The 19,736-nt window shown below is 42.2% G+C and overlaps 1 protein-coding gene across 4 annotated transcripts in view; it reads left to right on the top strand.

The window, feature by feature from the left end:
* Positions 1 to 1,956: 1,956 nt before the first annotated feature.
* ZNF782 (zinc finger protein 782) overlaps positions 1,957 to 19,736 on the top strand; it is a 37,728-nt gene continuing 19,948 nt past the window's right edge. For 2 of the 4 annotated variants that reach the window (XM_063110700.1, XM_063110703.1), the window contains exons 1-6: positions 1,957 to 2,008; positions 2,453 to 2,658; positions 2,954 to 3,181; positions 3,281 to 3,491; positions 4,014 to 4,072; positions 14,630 to 14,756. In XM_063110700.1, coding sequence (XP_062966770.1) covers positions 4,058 to 4,072; positions 14,630 to 14,756 — 142 coding nt within the window. In that variant the 5' untranslated portion in view covers positions 1,957 to 2,008; positions 2,453 to 2,658; positions 2,954 to 3,181; positions 3,281 to 3,491; positions 4,014 to 4,057. The remainder of the gene's footprint in view (positions 2,009 to 2,452; positions 2,659 to 2,953; positions 3,182 to 3,280; positions 3,492 to 4,013; positions 4,073 to 14,629; positions 14,757 to 19,736) is intronic. The other 2 variants (XM_063110701.1, XM_063110702.1) reach the window with 2 other exon arrangements.

Here is a 19,736-nt window from a genome sequence, read left to right as displayed (position 1 = left end):
AAACGTCATTTATTTCAATAGTCTTTCATCACCTCCTCTCCTTCAGAGCATAGGCTGAATGTCAAGCATTTACTTAGTTCTCTTGTTGCCCACATTAACGTTTAATCAAAATTCCAAAACATTCTTCCAGTGTGGTTAGGACAGGTTAATGATTGCCTGTCACAAAAGAGCTGCTGGGAGAGCCCTTCTTCAGAAACACTCTGACCGAGTCCTCCATGGACAGTCAACTGTTCTGTGGACCCACATTGTGGCCAACCTTTAGCTGGTTTGTGTTTAAAGACCCCAAGACCCACACCGATGTCCAGAGTCCACTTCTCAGTGCCCCAACCCACTCTAAAATTCTAGAATCTTCCCCAGAACGTTATCTTTCCTAACACAAAGGCCAATAATATTCTTCTCTGAGAAGATAATCGGCCATCTCACCAGGCATTCTTTGAGATAATAGGTCTAGTGCTCTCTGCCTGAGAGAAATTCAGAAGTTTTCAGCATGAGGGCCTTTTGTGCTTGGGGGAATTTCCTTCTGTTCAACAGGTTTTTGCTTGTGTTAAACATTAACTAGGCAAGGTGCCAGTCTTGGGCTTGGAGGGCAGGCTCAGGGGGGAAGCAGGTGGGAGGGGGCGCTGCCTTCTGTCCATGGTATGAGGCCAGCAGTCTGCTCTGTCCACTCGCCTGCAGCCTCCCATTTCTCCTCCAGATGATTCCCAGGAGGACCGGGAATCTGTCTCCACTAGTCCATCAGTAGGTTGAGAGAGAAAATCCAGTTTTGCTTAGGGGAAAAAAAAAAATCGAGAAGAAAAAGGTGTGCTTCATCCAGAATGCAAAAATGTGGTTCCCAGCCCCAGCCTTTTGTGAAAGGGGGAAGGCCCTGGGGGTGGTAGCTCAGGAAGCAGCTGATGGGGCAGAAGGAAGGCATCCCCCCAGTTGTTGCTCACAGAGAACTAAGGTTTTTATGAGTAAGCTGAGTCTCCACAGGACCCCCACATGCATTGGAAAGTGGCAGCAAATGGGGTGTCATTAACCCAAATGTCATCGGAACTTGCTCTTATCTACACGTTCAGCAGAACTTTAGCTTCCTACAATTCCCCCCAAATAAGTGAAAATTTCTGAGACTCCTTGGGGAGGTGTTTATATACTCACACATACGTTATTATTAAGTGTTGTCATCATGATGTGCAATAGGTCTCTTAAAACTTGTCACTCTTGTCTGACGAAAACTTTGTACCCTTTGAACCCCATCTCCCCATTTCCCATCCCCGCTCCCCCAGCCCCTTGGAACCATCATTCTGCTCTCTTTCTATCAGTTCGACTTCTTTAGGTTCCACATATAAGCAAGATAATGCAGTACCATGGTGCTTCAAGAAGTTCACGGAAAGATCCATATTCTCTTTTAATTCTATTTTTCAATAACCTTTTAAAGTATGCTCGTATTTGTCTCTCTGTGCCTGGATTATTTCACATAAAATAACGTCCTCCAGGTTCATCCATGTTTTTACCAAGGTCAAGGGTTCGGATCCCCATATGCGCCAGCTGCCAAAAACTAACAAAACACAAAAAAGTAGGTGTTGGCCTGTTAGCTCAGTTGGTTCGAGCACAGCCTCGTCACATCCGTGTTTTTGCAAATGACAGAAAAATTTCCTTCCCTTTTATGGCTGAATGGTATTCCATTGTGATTCCACATTTTCTTTATCCATGTACCAGGACGCTTAGGTTGATTCCATCTCTCGGCCCCGCCCCCTCGCTGGGCTTCTGTGACCTCCGGGGAAGCGTCCGGGACCCTCGCGGTCCGGCGGGAAAAGAAAGGTACGTACCTGGGGCGAGAGCGCGCGCCAAGCGGACGAGACGCAGAGGCTCGTGGGAAATGTAGTCTTGTCTGGTCACCGCGCAGCACTCTGGGAAGAGTCTCGGGCCTCCTTCCGCGCATGTGCAGCCATGGCCCCGCCCCCTCGCTTGGTTTCTGTGGCCTCCGGGGAAGCGTCTGGGACCCTCGCGGTCCGGCGGGAAAGGAAAGGTACGTACCTGGGGCGAGAGCGCGCGCCACAGCCGGAGGGGTGCGGTTGTGCCCGGGACCAGGAGCGGGCAGTTCTGGGACCGCAGCCCGCAGCGCCCGTGCACGCGAACGGGCGGGCCCTCGGCCGGGGGAGGCGCGTGGGGAGGGACCCCGAGCGCGGGTGCCGGGGCGCGGTAGGCCGAGCGCGGGGCAGCGGCAGGTGCCGGAGCTCTGGAGCTGGACAGACCCGGGTGAGTTCCAGCTCTGTCACCTGCCGGCGGGGTGGGAGTCAGGTCCCTCATCTGAAAATGACGGTGTTACTAACGACTGCTTCATGGCGGTGTTTCGAGACTCAGGTAAGTCCTCACCTGTAAAGCACGCAGCCGTGTGCGGTTCTGAAGCTCTGAGTACGTGACACCTGCTGTTATGTTTAGAAAACACTGTTCTTTTCATCGGATGACTTAGGTAAACCTCATAACCGCGCTGTGATGTCGGCGTAATCCTCTGCATTCGAAATCACCCCCGAGGCTCAGGGGGTGCTGCGGTGTGCTCAGGTCCAAGCTGGCGGTGAGGCAGCTCGGAGGCCAGGGCAGGTGTCATCTGCCTACTGTCACACCTGCCTACTGCCAGCGTCGCGGCCTTCCCAGCACTGAGCAGCGGTAGATTTACAGGTATGTGATGGGAAGTGAATGCACGTGAACTCTTACCATGTGCCAGATGTATTCTGGGATTTCTGGTGTGTCTTCAGATCGCTTGGGTCAGACAGGTTCCTGGCCCCTTCTGAACTTTCATGCTGTCTATCTTTTAAGTCTGATATTATAATGAATTCCAAGAGCCAGGTTTTTGCCCTCAAAATGGATTTATTTCTGAGGTCAGTCCCATTTCCTTGAAACAAAGCAGCTCTTGGCCTCTGTAAACAGGAATTTTGCCTGGAATAACATCTCTCTGACTTACAACTCTCTCCAGAGCTTCAGAGCAGAGGCAGAAGAGCCCAGAAAGGAAGACATCTTAGCTTTGCATATCAGAAGCGGGTCTTGATCCTCCTGCCCAGAATGAGCCAGTCTTGGCGGTGATACCACCTCTAGAAGCCACCACAGACTGTGTTTGGCCCAGCTTTGAGAGGAGCAAGTGAGCTGGGTAGCTCCAGGGGGCAGGCTGCCCAGGAAAGGCCACTTCATTGCAGAGCTTGTGAGGGTAGGTCGGGGGGTAAGGAGTGACCAGGCCGAAGAGGATGTGAAGTCTGTCTCCACTGTCCCAACACAGCCCAGTTCCTTCCTTCTCCACTGTTTACAGATGCTGTGCTGCTCTGCACATTTACCACCTGTGATTTAATCCTAACATCACAGAATCCCAGAATGACGGTTCATGAAGGATTTTCCAGGGTTGTCTACTTCTTATTCTTTTGAAAGCTTTAAAGGCATTGGTTGTGAAAGGTTCAGTGACTTTTCAAGGACACTTGGTTTGTGACCGCCAGGGGGGAAACACAGTGAGTTCACTATCACAGGTGAGTCGCCAAAAGCATCTTATCAAACGGGCCTTTTGAGAAATACATACCATTTAATGCAGTTAAATATCTCTTTTACTAGGGCTGTGAATTGTCCGTACCAGGGGGTAAACAATATCCCTAAAAAAATAGGTAAATGATGCGCACTGAGTATTCTAAGTTAATTTTAATGAAAGAGTGGTATCTTATCCTTTGGTGTACTTTAATTCAACTACTCCTCTGTTCTTTTTATTTCTTTGTGTTAGTTAGAAGGACACGTGCATTATTTTTAAGTCAATTAAGAAAAGGTTATGTTCACTCAATAAAAATCAGCAGGTTCAAGTCCCCATGATCATTTCAGAGTTGTATAGAGACAGATAGTGCCACTTCTGCATGGTCATGCCCATGCCTTTTCAAGGCCTAAAGGCACCTGTTTTCTTAGGAAGCCACTGCCCAACTGGGCTGCCGAGATTTGGGGAAGTGAATGTAAGAGTGGTAAGGCAGGCCGGATCGTGTGACCCTGACCTCTTTCTGTCCCCACAGCTGATCCTTCACAGTTCTCTACACTCTCCCAAGAGCCACAGAAAATGAACACATCTCAGGTGAGCTCTCTATTTATCACCCACTTGTACTGTCATGGATTGATGAGGTTTAGAAGGATCCATGCATTAAATGGAGAGAAGAAATAGAAATAGATTGAGTCAGTCTTAAGGGACAATATACACAGTTTTACCATGAACTCCCACGTTTGCTCTCAGCTCTTGCTAGATAACCTCTGTCAGTGTCAGCAGCTTCTCTCTGGATACCAGCTTGTTAGTAATGAACATGCTGAATTATATTGAATACCTTTTACTTATCTATTGGAATAAAGCTATAGCTATTTCTTTTCATCTGCAAGTATCGTGAATAATATAATATATTTTCTAACATTAACTTGAGTTCATGTGTAGACCCTAGTTGCTAAAGAATGGAAAGTTGCTTCTTACATATTTCTCTAGGGCTTTTTTCTAATACAGGTTATGGATCCCTTATTCAAAATGGATGGGGTTGGTCTGGGCATTGTGGGTTATTGTTGAGCAGATTTGACATTGTCTCCCCCCACAACCAAGCTTAACTCGAAAAAAAAAAATACTTGGGATCAGAAGTGTTTTGGAGTTCATATTTTTTCAGATTTTGGAATATTTGGAGATACTTAAGTATCCAGTGAGCGTTGCTCCAATGAGCCTTTCCTGAGAGAGTCATGTTGAAGATGGAAAAGTTTTGGATTTTGGACCGTTTTGAATTTCAGATTTTCGGATTAGGGATGCTCAACCTGTACTTTATTTAGGATTTTTGTTTCTGTATTGACAGATTGAATTAGAGTATACTTTTTTGTTTTCCTGTCCGATTATAATCTTATGGTTATAGTCTCATAAAAGTAAATGGGGCACTTTCCTCCTTCTTTTATAATAATTAAGAAAAATGAGAAAATTGTGTTATATGTAGATTTTGTGAAACCTATAAATTTGGACCATTTGAGGACATTTTTTAATTGTACGCTTTTATGGGGTACAGTTTATTCTTTAAGTACATGCATATTTTGTATAATGACCTAATCAGAATAGTTAGCATATCCATCACCTAAACATTTATCATTTCTTTGTGGTGATAACATTCAAGGTCCTCCTTTCTGGCTATAGTGAAATATACAATACAATATTACTAGCTGTTGTCAACCTAGGGCACCGGAACTTACTCTTCCTGTCCACCTGCAACTTTGTAACTTTGTATCCTTTTACCAGCCTCTCCTCATTCCCTCTTCCTTCCCTTCCCAGCCTCTGGTGACCACTATTCTACTCTCTACTTTTTTTTTTTTCCTTTTTAATCTATTTTTTCTTAACTGACTCATGATAATTATATATATTTATGAAGTACAATGTGATATTTGGATACATTTATGCAGTGTTCAGTGACCATATCAGGGTATTTAGCATATCCATCACCTCAAACATTTGTCACCTCTTTGTGTTGGGATCATTCACAATCCTCTCAGTTAGCTACAAGAAGTTACACAGTAATTTGTTGTCAGCTGTAGTCTCCCTATATTGCTGTAGAACACTAGATCTCTTTTTTCCTGTCTCTACAACTTTGTGTCCATTGACCGTCCTCTCTCAGTCTCTGGTAAGCATTATTCTACTCTGTGCTTCTGTGAGATCAACTTTTTTAGTTTCCACATGAGTGAGAACATGTGGTATTTCTCTTTCTACACCTGGCTTATTTCACCTAACATAATTTTCCCCAAGCTCATCCAGGCTGCTGTGAATGGCAGAATGTCATTCATTTTTTATGGCTGAATAGTAATCTATTGTGCATATATGCCACATTTTCTTTATCCAGTTATCCTTCAATGGACTTTTATGTTGGTTCCATATCTTGGCCATTGTAAATAGAGCTGCAATAAACATGGGAGTGCAGGTATCCCTTCAGCATGTTGATTTCCTTTCCTCTGGGTAGTGGGACCCAGTAGTGGGATTGCTAGATCATATGGCAGTTCTATCTGTAGTTGTTTGAGGAACCTTCATACTGTTTTCCATAGTGGTTGTACTAATTTACATTCCCACCAACAGTGTATAAGAGTTTCCCTTTCTCCACATCCTCACTAGCACTTGTTATTCTGTCTTCGATAATAGCCATTCTAACTGGGGTGGGATGATACCTCGTCATACTTTGATTTGCATTTCTCTGATGGGTAGTGATGCTGAACCTTTTTTCATATACCTGTTGGCCATTTATATGTCTTCTGTTGAAAAATGTCTCTTTATCTCCTTTGCCCATTTTTTAATTGAGTTTTTGTTTTTGTTTTTTTTAACTGCTTAGTTGTTTGAGTTCTTTATATATTCTGGATGTTAATCCCTTTTCAGATGCATAGTGTGCAGATATATTCTCCCATTCAGCAGGTTTTTTCTTTGCTCTGCTGGCCTTTACTTTTGCTGTGCATAACCTTTTTAGTTTGATATAATCCCATTTGTTTATTTTTGTTTTTGTTGCCTGTGCTTTTGAGATCTTATTTATGAAATTTCTGCCCAGTCCTATATCCTGAAGCATTCCCCTATGTTTTCTTGTAGAAGTTTTATAGTTTTGAATCTTAAATTTAAGTCATTAGTCCATTTCTAGTTGATGTCAGGATGTGGTGAGAGATAAGGATCTAGTTTCTTTCTTTTGCATATGGGTATCATTTTCCCAGCACCATTTATTGAAGAGTCTGTCCTTTCCCCAATGCACATTCTTGGTTCCTTTGTCAAAAATTAGTTGGCTGTAGATACGTGGATTTATTGCTGGATTCTCTATTCTGTTCCATTGGTCTGTGTGTCTGTTTTCATGCCAGTACCATACCGTTTTGGTTACAATAGCTTTGTACTATAATATGAAATTGAGTAGTGTTATTCCTCTGGCTTTATTGTTTTTTTGCTCAGCATCGCTTTGGCTATTCGGGATCTTTTGTCTTTCCATACAAATTTTTGGATTGTTTTTTCTATTTCTGTGAAGTATGTCATTGATAGTTTGATGGGGATTGCATTGAATCTGTAGATTGCTTTGGGTAGTATGGACATTTTGACTCTATTGATTTTTTTCAGTCCATGAACATGGGATGTCTTTCCATTTTTTATGTCTTCTTTCTTTCCTTTTTTTATTGAAACAGTTCATTATACACATTTGAGGGCTAGAGGGTTGAATACCAACGTGTGTTGATCAAATCATGATAATTAGCATATTCATCATTATAAAACATAATCATTCTTTGTGTCCATTGACCAATTTCTTGCTAACTCTCCTCTCCCTCCCCCTTTTCCCACCTCTAGTAGCTTCAGTTCTTTTCCCTCCTTTTGAAAGTTCAATGAATTATTGTGATTATTGTTTCTTTTTTATTTATTTGGGTTTTTTACCTCCCAGTTATTAGTGAGGTCATGCAGTATTTCTCTTTCTGAGCCTGGCTTATTTCGCTTAACATAATTTTCTGTAAGTTCATCCATGTTGCTGCGAATGGCAGAATTTCATTCTTTTTTATGGCAGGGTAGTAATCCATTGTGTATATATACCACATTTTACTTATCCAGTCATCCATTATATTAGTCTGTTTCTGATGCTTATAACAAAAGAACTGGGTGATTTATAAGACAACAAAATTTATTGCTTACAGTTTCAGAGGCTGGGAAGTCCAAAGTCCAGGGAACACATCTGGTGAGGGTCCTCTTGGTGGCAACAGTGACCTGGGGTCTCACATGGCAGAAAATAGCAGAGCCAAGAGAGCGAGAGAGCAACCTCCTCATTCACTCTCCTTTTTAAAGTCCTCAGAACCACACCTCTAACCACCATTATTAATCCATTCACTACTGCATGGTCCTACAATCTAATCACCTCTTCAAGGCCCCACCTTTCAAGTACCATAATAAAATTTCCCACCCTCAATAGTTAGAGTGGGAATTAAGTTTCTAATATATGAACTTTGGGTACACAATTCAGTCAATCCATAGCATCCATTGGTGGATATTTAGGTTGGTTCCAACTCTTAGCTGTTGTAAATAAAGCTATAGTAAACATGGAAGTGCATGTATCCCTTCAACATGCTGACCTCCATTCCTGTGGGTATATGCCCAGCAGTCGGATTGCTGTATAGTATGGCAGTTCTATCTGTAGTTGTTTGAGGAAACTTCATGCTATTTTCCTAAATGGCTGCACTAATTTACACTCCCACCAACAGAGTAGGAGGGTACCTCTTTGTCCACATCCTCACCAGCATTTGTTATTTTCTGTCTTTTTGATAATGGCCAGTCTAACTGTGGAGAGATGATATCTCAGTGTGGTTTTGATTTGCATTTCCCTGATGATTAGTGTTGTTGAACATTTTTTTATGTACCTGTTGGCCATTTTTGTCTTCCTCTGAGAAATGTGTATTATCTCCTTTGCCCATTTTTAAATCACATTATTTGTTTTTTACTGTTAAGTTGTTAAGAGTTCCTTGTATGTTCTAGATATTAATCCTTTGTTGGATGGTATAGTTTGCAAGTATTTTCTCCCATTCTGCAGGTTGTCTTTTCACTCTGTTGATTGTTTCCTTTGCTGTGCAGAAGCTTTTTAGTTTGATGCAATCCCATTTATTTTTTCTTTTGTTGCCTGTGCTTTTGAGGTCTTATGCATAAAGTCTTTGCCCAGTTCTACATCTTGAAGTGTTTCCCCTATGTTTTCTAGGAGCTTTATAGTTTCAGGCCTTACATTTATGTCCTTAATCCATTTTGAGTTGATTTTGATATATGACAAGACATATAAGTCTAGTTTCATTCTTCTACACATGGATGTCCAGTTTTCCCAACATCATGTATTGAAGAGGCTGTCCTTTCCCCACTGTATGTTCTTGGTGCCTTTGTCAAAGATCAGTTGGCTATAAGTATGTAGGTGGATTTCTGGGTTCTCTATGCTGTTCCATTTGTCTGTGTGTCTATTTTTATGCCAGTGACATGCTGTTTTGGTTACTATAGCTTTGTAGTCAAGTAGTGTAATGCCTCCAGCTATTTTTTCTTTTTTTTTTTTTGCTCAGGATTGCTTTGGCTGTTTGGGGTCTTTTGTCATTCTATGTGAATGTTAGGATTGTTTTTCTATTTCTGAAGAATGTCATTGTTATTTTGATGGGGGTTGCATTGAATCTGTAGATTGCTCTGTGTAGTATGAACATTTTCACAACATTAATTCTTCCAATCCATGAACATGGAATGTCTTTCCATCTTTTTGTGTCCTCTTTAATTTCTTTCAACAGTGATTTGGAGTTATCTTTTTTGGCGGGGGGGGGGGCTTCCTGTGTTACTTCAGAACAGCTGTCTTCAGGATTAGAAATTCTTTCTTCTGCTTGATCTAATCTGTTGTTGAGATTCTCAGATGTATTTTTTGTTTCATTCAATGAATTCTTCAATTCCAAGATTTCTATTTGATTCTTTTTAATGATATCTTTCTCTGTTGAATTTCTCCTTCAGATAGTGAATTGTTTTTCTGATTTTGTTGAATTGTTTTTCTATATTCTCTTGTATCTCAGTGAGTTTCCTTAAGATAATTAATTTGAATTCCTTTTCCATCAAGTTGGCAATTTCCAATTCTTTGGGATCAATTACTGGAGCATTATTGTGTTTCTTGGTGGTGTCATGTTACCTTGTTTTTTCATGTTTCTTGCTTCCCTGCATTGATATCTGTGCATCTGGTGGAACTGTTGCCTCTTTGAGTTTTGCAGAGTGGCTTGTGTGGGGGAAAACTTTCGCCTGCAAATGTGTCCTAGGGTGTTTGTTGGGTAGAGTGCAATGGCTTTGTTCTGGATGGGTGCAGTGGTGTAGACTGTGTAGTTTCTTCATCTTTAATACACTTTTGCTATGTCTGCAAGTGACTCAGCAACCTATTCTTGGGAGATTCATGGAAGTGGTGGCACAGCTTTTCTGGGGGAGGGTTCACTGGGTTGGTTTACAGGCCAGGGGTGTGCACATGCACTCTGTGGGTCAGTCATCTTGGGAGCAGTTTCACTGAGGATGGGGTTGCTGGATTGATTCTAAGGCTGAGGGTTTGGGCGTGTGGTGTGCAACGGTCTCTGGGACTGGTTTGCCAGTGGCAGGGTCACAGTGTTGCTTCTCTGACCAGGGGTGGGCCTGCCAGGGGCAGGTCTTCGGGCTGTTTCTCACTTGGATTCATGTGCATATGATGGGTGTGACAGCTGGGCGGTTTTTCTGAGCCTGGGGTGTGGGCGTGCTTTGGCTCGGCTTGCTGAGTACTGGTCTGCCAGTGGCCCATCTGCTGTACTACTTCTTGGGGCCAGGTGCAAGGTCCTGCTTCCCTGGGTGGTTCAGGAGCAGGTCTGTCAAGGGCAGAGCCTCTGAGCCATTTCTTGGGTGGTGAGCAAGGCCAGTAGATGGGCTACAGAGAGGGGGCCCAGCCAGCTGCCTCAAGTGGTAGGCAAGGTCAGGAAGCCAGCCTGCCAAGTGGGGGCCTAGGCACCACCTCTGGGGGTGGTGGGTGAGGCCACTAGGCAAGACCATTGAGGGTGAAACCCAAAGGGGGACGATGTACTTTATTTCCACTAGCTGAAGAGTGTGTTCATTAGAGTAGAGACCCATGAGCTGTTTTTCCAGGTTGGGGGCTCAGGCACACAGAACTCAGCCAGCTAGCAGGTGGGTGTAGAGGGAGGAAAGGGGTGGGTCTGCCAGAGGTAGGTTTGCCTGTCTGGTCTCTGGCCAGGGATGTAGGGGTGTGTCAGTTCAGCAGGCCTAGAGTTGGCTTCCCAGACTTTAGGACTGCAGTCACTACTGCTTCTGCTCCCAGGCTTCAAGCTGCTGGGATCAGGGTGTTGTATCCTCTCATGTGAATGTGTTGGGATGACAGTGGAGCCTTAAGGCTGGGGAAGCACATGGCTACTGGCTCCAGGGCTAGGCACACTCCTGCATTGCCTCTGGTGTCAAGATGATACAGTACTGCATCCGTATGGGTCATGAGGGTTGGGGGCACAGAGTGCACTATATGTGCTCCTGTTCTGAAGCAATGCAGTGCATGTATTCTAGGCAGTTCCCCACCCTTGGCTTTGGGTTTGCAAGGGCTGTCAGATCCTCCTGCAAAAGGATCTGCAGGCCTCTGTGCTGAGGATGGCTGTTGGTGTGGGCTCTCTGCCTACCTTTTTCCCACAAGGAAAAATCCTTCCTGTGCCTGTCCCAGAGGCAGAGACTTTGCAGCAGAGGCCATGTGCCTCTTTCTTCTTTCTATGCTGCCATCCTAGGCTTTTGTGCGCCACGGGGATCCCACCAGTCTCCTGATGCACTCGTGCACTCTCCCACAGGTGTTCCTGTCAATATTTGGTTGTCTGTTAGTTGTTCTGGTTTTTTTCTGTGGGGGAGCACACCCCAGGCACGTCTAGTTTGCCATCTTACCCTTCCAGTATCTCTTGTGAGGACTTTGCATGTGAAGATTTTGATTATTGAATCAATTTATTAATCAACTTATTATAAGTCTATACTGTATTTTTATTTTTTCTTAATATAATTTTCATCATTACGTTTTCATAGAAAACTTTTCATTTTTATTTACATTTTTAAGTGTATTTTCATGAGCTCGTTGATAGTATCCCTTTATAATTTCAGTCTTTATTCCCTCTGTTATATCATTAATTACTTTTTTGATCAGCTTTTAAATTTCACTTTATTATAGAAGTTGATGATCAGTTGGCCCAATCTAAAACCTAGAGTTTTAGGGTCTGAGGGTTTTGTGCTGGCAGCATATTGTAGATACTGGAAGCAGATCAGCATGCACTTGCCATATTTGTGCTCTCTGGCTTTGTGCACCCATCTGTTAGCACCATTTGTTGAAAAGGATATACTTGCTCCATTGAATTGCCTTGGCACCTCTGTTGGACATCAATTAACTGTATATATGTAGGTCTATTTCTGGACTCTACTTCTGATAATCTGTATTTATCTTTTTGCTAATAACACACTGCATTGATGTCTGTCTCTTTACAGTAAGACTTGAAATCAGGTAATTTGAGTCTCCTAACTTTGTTCTTCTTTATTAAAATTGTTTTGGATATTCTAAGTCCTTTGCTTCTTTATAGAAAGTTAAAAAACCAGCTTGTATATCAATATCCAGTAGATCAGCTCCATAATATTTGCTGTTATTCAACACTTTCTGGCTATATATTCATGTTTAGTTTTTTCTATGAATTTTTGAACCAAGCTAATAAGCAAAATGAATCAATAGATTATAAAAAGGACATCATAATGAAGTTACTTATATTTGAGGAATGTAGGTTTGAGTTAATCAAAAATCAGTGTAATTCATTTGGTAACAGGAAAGGAGAGAAATTATATGATTATATGAAGTGAATGAAGTGGAGAAAATTTAATACCTACTAACAATGAGATCTTAACAGTAAGAACAGAAGGGCTCTGTCTCACTTTGAAAAATAGTATTTTTTAAAAAAAACCTACTGTACTATTTTTTATAATTTCATATGGAATGCTTTTCCCTGAAATTGAAAATATTGTATTGGGAATTTTAACCAGTGGTAGAAGGAAAGAAAAAGAAACAAAAGATACAAGGATTAGAAAGGAAGAAATAAAAACTCCCATTTTTCAGAGTTAACAATATTGTGTGTGTAGAAAATCCAGAAGAATTTACAGATAAACTATTAGAGTTAATGTTACCACTTAGGTGGATACAAAGTTATTGTAAAGTAATGGATATTATATCTATATCCCATCAATAAACAATCAGAAGATGAAATTTTATACTTTGATATCACCTACAGAAGCATCATCAAACTTGGAAAACGAGAACAGCTCTGTGCTGTTCCCTCTGGGTGCCCAGAGCTCCCAGAGCACCCCTGACCTTCGGTGGAGAGCTCTTCCAGGAAGGTTTCCTGCCTGTCTGTGGGGCCGGCACAAGTGAGGCCCTCCCCGCGGTCTTCGGCCATTTGCCCTCCCACGGCACACTTGCTTCTGAGTGTGCTTCATGTGAGCGTTTGCTCCGTCTGGGCTCTCGTCAGTGCCTGGCTCATTTTCCCGCCTCTCTGTCTGTATTAAATCGTGGGCAACGTCACCCTGTTGTCCTCACCTCATGACCATCTTCCCTTGTATCTTCCAGAGTTTGCTCAGATCTTCCAGCCTTCTGTCTTTCGTCGTACATTTACAGTAGGTTTTGTGCTTTAGCTAAGTGTGTTTTTGGAGGCAGAGGGCGTAAGTGTGTGTGCTCAGCCTGTTACCATGAAGCAGAGGGATTATTTATGTTGGCATCCTGTCCTCTCAATTCCCAGCAGCCTGATCTGTCTGGCTTCTCTTTCTGTCATTCAGAAGTTCTTTTCATCAGTCATGGTTTACTGTTTCTTTTCCCTCTTCTTACGCATCACTGTTCCTTTGAATTCTGTACTTGGTCCTTTTCCCTCACGGTGTTTATGTCCTTTCTGAGCCAGCTCATTTTCTCTGATGACTTCAGTTACCAAGGTAATGACTGATGTCTCCCAGATCCTTATTTTCATCTTAGACCTCCCTTCTCTGTTCCTAAATTAGGTAAGCAGAAGTGGAGTGGATAATTGCATCTGCACGTTCCTCGGGTATTTTGAGTGCAGGTGAGGAACCTCTGCCTCGCTACGACCTCTTACTCTTACCTGTGTTTCCAGCCTCTGTGTGTGGTATCAGCATCTACCCAACTGCTCATACAGCACCTGTGTGTGGCCACACAAAAAATAATGACCAGATTTTGTTTTCTATCAGGAATAGCTTCCTATTCTTTATCTCTGTTGGTTTCTTTAATATAAGCCATCTCTTAAATTGAGTCTTTTGTTTTGCTCTTAAGTCCGCTGTTCATACAGGGTAATGGTTCCTCAGATGGGGGTGGTTTTACTCCCCCGGAGACGTTCACATGTTGGGAGGTATTTTTGATTGTTGTTACAACTGGGGATGCTACTGGCATCTAATGGGTAGAAGACAGGGATACCACTAAACATCCTAGAGTGCACAGGACAGTCATTCACAAAGCAAGCATTATGTGACCCACAGGGTCAGTAGTGCCAGGTTGAAGGAGCTGTGTCCTAGAGCATTGCTCCTGATGTATACATCTAGAACTTAAACGTCTCTCTTCATTGGTTCCTCATTATTCCAGCAGAGATCTCCAGCTGGAGTGCATGCTTTACAGAGTGCTCAGCACAATTCGTTGCTGTATGCAAAATATACATAGGAATCCTACTTATAATGATTTCACCTAAAAAAAAAAAATAAGGCACTAATCTTTCTCAGTATGTTAAGTGACAATATATGTATGTAACTTAAGAATAAATACAAATAAATCAGAGCGTGTGAATAATATCTGTGCTAAGTTTGTGTCCCCAAAGTATAAGAGAGAGGTAGGGCCATGATAGACATCCTTGATGGCATTTTGTTTTAAACTGTCAACAGTGAACATATCAAAAGGTACTTTCCAAGGGCCGGCCCGTGGCTCACTCGGTAGAGTGCGGTGCTGATAACACCAAGGCCCCGGGTTCGGTTCCCATATACGGATGGCCGGTTCGCTCACTGGCTGAGTGTGGTGCTGACAAAAGGTACTTTCCAAAAATATTTTCCCAGCTCTGATTCTGAACCTTCAGATTGATTAACCATGTGTTGTTACAGGCGTCAGTGTCATTCAAGGACGTCACTGTGGAGTTCACCCAGGAGGAGTGGCGGCACATGGGCCCTGCCCAGAGGACACTGTACAGAGATGTGATGCTGGAGAACTACAGCCACCTCGTCTCACTGGGTGAGCAGACCTTACCTTGTGACTCTCTATCAACTTTTTCTCTTTTTTTAGCATTAATCACTTTTATTGAGGTGTATTTAACAGAAAGTCAAATTTAGCACTTTTCAGTGTACAACTTACTGAGTTTTGAAAAATATATACAGTTGATTACCACTATCAAAATCATGATCTGGAATATTTCTGTAACCCCAGAAAGATTCCTTGTAGCCCTTTGCAATAAGTCCTCCTCATCCATCCCTGCCCCTGACCACTGGCAATCACTGATCTGCTCTCTATTGCAATAATTTTGCCTTTTCTCAAATTTCATATAAATGAAACCATAAACTAGATATATTCTTATATCTGGCTTTTCCTTAGCATAATGCTCTTGAGACTTATGTATGTGTCTGTAGGCATCAGTAGTTTATTCTTTCTGTGCTGAGCAGTAGTCCTTTGGGTGCATATACCACACTTTGTTATCTTTAACTAGTTGACAGTCATATGGTTTTTTCCCAGTCTGGGGCTATTATGAATAAAGCTGCTATATGAACATTCAAATGCAAGTCTTTTTCATTTCTCTTCTGTAAATACCTTGGAGTGTGGGTTTGCTGGGTCTTCTGGTAAGTTTATTCGTAACTTTATAAGAAACCACGAAGTGTTTCCAGTCTGGCTCTGCTGTTTCTCACGCCCATAACCAACGCCTGTGAGTTCCTATTGCTGTTTTGTTACCAACGTTGGGGAGTCTTTTTTCACTCATTCTGGTTGGTGTCTGGTTGTGTCTTGCTGGGTTTTAATTTGCATTTCCTTGGTGACGAACAGTGTTGAACCTCTTTTTATTGTTTTCTAGCCATTAATAAATCTTTAGTGAAGTGTCTGATCAAATCTTTTAGTTATTTTTGTCTTATTGCTGAGCTGAAATTCAGACTTTTATTACATAGATGTTTTGCAAACTTTTTTTCTTCATCTCTGGCTTGCCTTTTTAAGAAGAAAATGTTTTCAGTTTTTACTTTTTTGCACATTCTTTTTTTAGAACATATTAAAATAATTATAGCTTTATGGGAATTGGCAAAAATTATACTTTTCGCCAAGTTTTACCAAATGGTTACTGTGTGAGGAGGGAGTTAGAGTATAATGCTCTCCAAATTGAGAAGGCACTTTGAGACCAAAGAAGGAAGTAGTTCCATTCAGTAATCAGAGATACTTACAACAGGGGTGACTTACATAAAGGAAAGTCACATGCAGTGAAGAAACAGACTTCTACAGCAGATGAGAGCTCTAGTTCTCTGGGTTTAAGCAAAATATATATAGCAAAAACTCTGTTACTAAAAATAACTGTATTAGTCTGTTTCTGTTGCTTATAACATAAATACATGAAACTGGGTGATTCGTAAAGAAAATGAAATTTATTCCTTACAGTTTCAGAGGGTGGGGAAGTCCAAAGTTCAGGGAACACATTTGATGAAGGTGTTGATGGTGGCAGCAGTGACCCAGGGGTCTCACATGGCGGAATGGTAGAGCAGAGGGAGAGAGACTCTCACATACTCTCCTTTTAAAGCCTTCAGAACCACACCCCTGACCACCATAATTAATCCATTCACTATGGCATGGGCCTATGATCTAATCACCTCTTCAGGGCCCCACCTTTCAATTTCCATAATAGGACTTCCCACCCTCAACAGTTACAGTGGGAATTAAGCTTCTAATTTATGAACTTTGGGAGATACAATTTAATCAATCCACAGCATGCCACCCCGGCCCCCAAATTCCATGTCCTTCTCACAGGTAAATACATTCATTCCATCCCCAAAGTCGTAACTTATTTCAAGTCAAAGGTCCAAAGTCCCATCTGTGAAATCAAAACAGGTTATTTACTTCCAAGATACAATGGTGGGACAAGCATAAGATACGTACTCCTGTTCATAAAGGGAGAAATGGGCCAAAAGAAAGGAGTAATAGGTCCCAAACAGGCCCAAAACAAGCCTGCTCAGCAGGGTAGGCATTAAATCTCAAAGCTGGTGAAATATGTGCCTGGACTCCATGTTCGACATACTCTGTTCGCTGGTGTAGGGGTTGGGTCTTCAGCCATGCTTTAGCTCTTGAAGGCTGGTGTTGCATGCTGGTAGCGCCACAATTTTGGGGTCTCCATGGCAGTCCCACTACCATGGCTCCACTAGGCATGAAGCCTTGGTGGGGTTTTTCTGCTGCAACTCCAAACCCACATTTCCTCTTGGCATCACTCTAGCAAAGGTTATATGTGGTGAATTTGCCCCTGTGACAGATCTCTTCCTGGGCCCCCAGGCCTTTTCATATACATCCTTTGAATTTGAGTGGGAGGCTCCCAAGCCTCCACAACTCTGGCATTCTGTGAAGCTGCAAATTTAACTCCACATGAACACCGCCAAGGCTTCCAGCTTGTATGGTCCAGCCACACATGGGGCCAGTTTAGCCATGGGTGGAACAGCCAAAGCAGCTGGAGTGCTGCTGCTACAAGCAGCTTCCCAAGGTGGCCCGGGGCAGCAAGCCTGTGGAGGGTGCCTTGGGTCTGTTCCCCAAGACCATTCTGTCTCCCTAGGTCTCTGGGCCCATACTGGAAGGGTTGGTTCCAGAGGCTTCTGCAATGCCTTCAGGGCCTTTTCCCCCTTCTCTCAATAATCCCTTTCTTTTGTACTAATATTCTTAGCACCATTTCATTTTTCTCCTGAAAATGGTCTCTGCTTCTCTACCACATGGCCAGGCTGCAAATTTTCCAAATCTTTACGCTCTGCTTCCCTTTTAAATTCTAGCTTTACATCATGCCGTTGCCACCATAATTCAGTGCAGGCTGTTGCAAGTAGCCATGCAGCTTCCTCAGTGCTTTGCTGCTTAGAAATTTCTTCAGCCATATACCCTGAGTCAGCACCTTGAAGTTCCACATTCGATAAAGCTTTTGCACATGAACACAATGCAGCCAAGTTCCTTGCCAGTTCATAGCAAGGGTGATCTCTGTCCCAGTTTCCAATAAGTCCCTTCTCATCTACATCTGAGTTCTTCTCAGAATGGCCTTTACTGTCTATATTTCTATCAGCATTCTGGTCACCACCATTTAACCTGTCTCTAAAAATTCCAGACTTTCCCTGGTTTTCTGGTCTGCTAAACTCCCACCAGCAGCAAGGCTTTTTCTAGCCTGTTCCTTCAAATTCTTCCAGCTTCTCCTCAACACCCAGTTCCAAAGCCGCTTCCACATTTTCAAGTATTTGTTATAAGCAGCACCTCACTTCTCTGCTACTGGTTTTCTGTATTAGTCCATTTCTGTTGCTTATAACATAAATACCTGAAACTGGGTGATTTATAAAGAAAACAAAATTTATTGCTTACAGTTTCAGAGGCTAGGAAGGCCAAAGTCCAGGAAACACATTTTGAAGGCCTTGATGTTGACAAGAGTGGCCCAGGGGTCACACATGGCATGAAATGGCAGAGCAGATAGACTCTCGTTTGCTCTCTTTTTAAAGCCCTCAGAACCACACCTTTCACCACCATTATTAATCCATTTGTTCCAGCATGGTCTTACAATCTAATCACCCCTTCAAGGCCCAACCTTTCAATTACCATAATAGGATTTCCCACCCTCAACAGTTACAGTGGGAATTAACCTTTTAATATATGGACTTTGGGGGACACAATTCAATCAATCCACAGCAATAACTTCAAGGAAGCATCTTAAGAAAAATAAGTTGATAACATTATTAGCCAGGTGTCTCGTGATCTGTGAGGCAGGGGATCTTGTGATGTTAGTGTTCAGACCACTGATGCCAACTGCTGTAATAAGTTGTTCACTCCCTGAAACCTGTGTTCCCTTTACATTTGTCTTGAGTCGATGTGTAACTGGTCAATGAAACAAAGGGATGAGGTTAAACAGAAGTCAACATCATGGGCTTGGCACAAAATGGCTTCAGTTTTGCTCACCCTCTAGCAATTACATCTTACATAAGTGTAATAGAGTATCAATACCAGTAAATAGAAATTGATACACTGGGGCTGGCTGGTTAGTTGGTTAGAACATAGTGCTGATAACACCAAGGTCAAGGGTTTGGATCCCTGTATCCGCCAGTTGCCATAGAAAACAAAGAAAAACAGAAATTGGTACAATGGGTGTGAATAGCTCTGTGCCATTTTATCACATGTACAGATGCGTGTAACCACAACCACAACCAAGATACAGATCTATTCCATCACCACAAAGATCTCTCTGGTGCTACCGCTTTATAGTCACACCTATCCCCTATTCTACACAATCCCTAATCTTTGCCAACTACTAATCTAGTGTCCATCTTTGTAATTTTTCCATTTCAAGAATGTTATATAAAAGGAATCATATGATGTTCGATGTCTTGAGATGGGCTTTTTCACTCAGCATAATGCTCTTGAGATGCATCCAAGTGGTGATATGTATCAGTAGTTCATTCCTTTTATTCTACTGTATGAATGTGTCATAGTTTGTTTAGCCATTTACCTGTAAAAGGGCATTTTGGTTGTTTTCAGTTTTTGGCTATTGTAAATAAAGTTGCTATGAACATTCATGTTCAGGTTTTTGTGTGAACATGAGTTTTTATTTCTCTGGGATAAATGCCCAGGAGTTAATTGCTGGATTGCATGGTAAGTATATGTTTTGTTCTTTGAGAACCTGACGAATTATTTTCCAGAGTAGCTGTACCATTTTTCATTTCCACCAGCAGTGTGTGAGAGATCTACTTACTCCCTGTTGTTGCTAGTATGTGGCATTGTCGCTATATTTTTTAATAGTGGTTTTAATAGGTGAATAGCGATAGCTCATTGTGATTTTATTTTGCATTTCCTTAATGGCTAGTGATATTAAACATCTTTACATGTGTTCATATGCCAGCTATATATTCTTAGATAATAAAAGTCTGTTTATGGCTTTTGGTCATTTTTTAATTGGAGGTTTTTTTTATCATTGACTTTTGAGAATTTTTATAGTCTAGATATGAGTTCTGTGTCAGATAA

Source organism: Cynocephalus volans, chromosome 10 (genome assembly GCF_027409185.1).
Source record: "Cynocephalus volans isolate mCynVol1 chromosome 10, mCynVol1.pri, whole genome shotgun sequence".
Taxonomy (NCBI): domain Eukaryota; kingdom Metazoa; phylum Chordata; class Mammalia; order Dermoptera; family Cynocephalidae; genus Cynocephalus; species Cynocephalus volans.
Note: the sequence above shows the minus strand (reverse complement) of the source record. Positions and strands in the feature narration are given on the sequence as shown.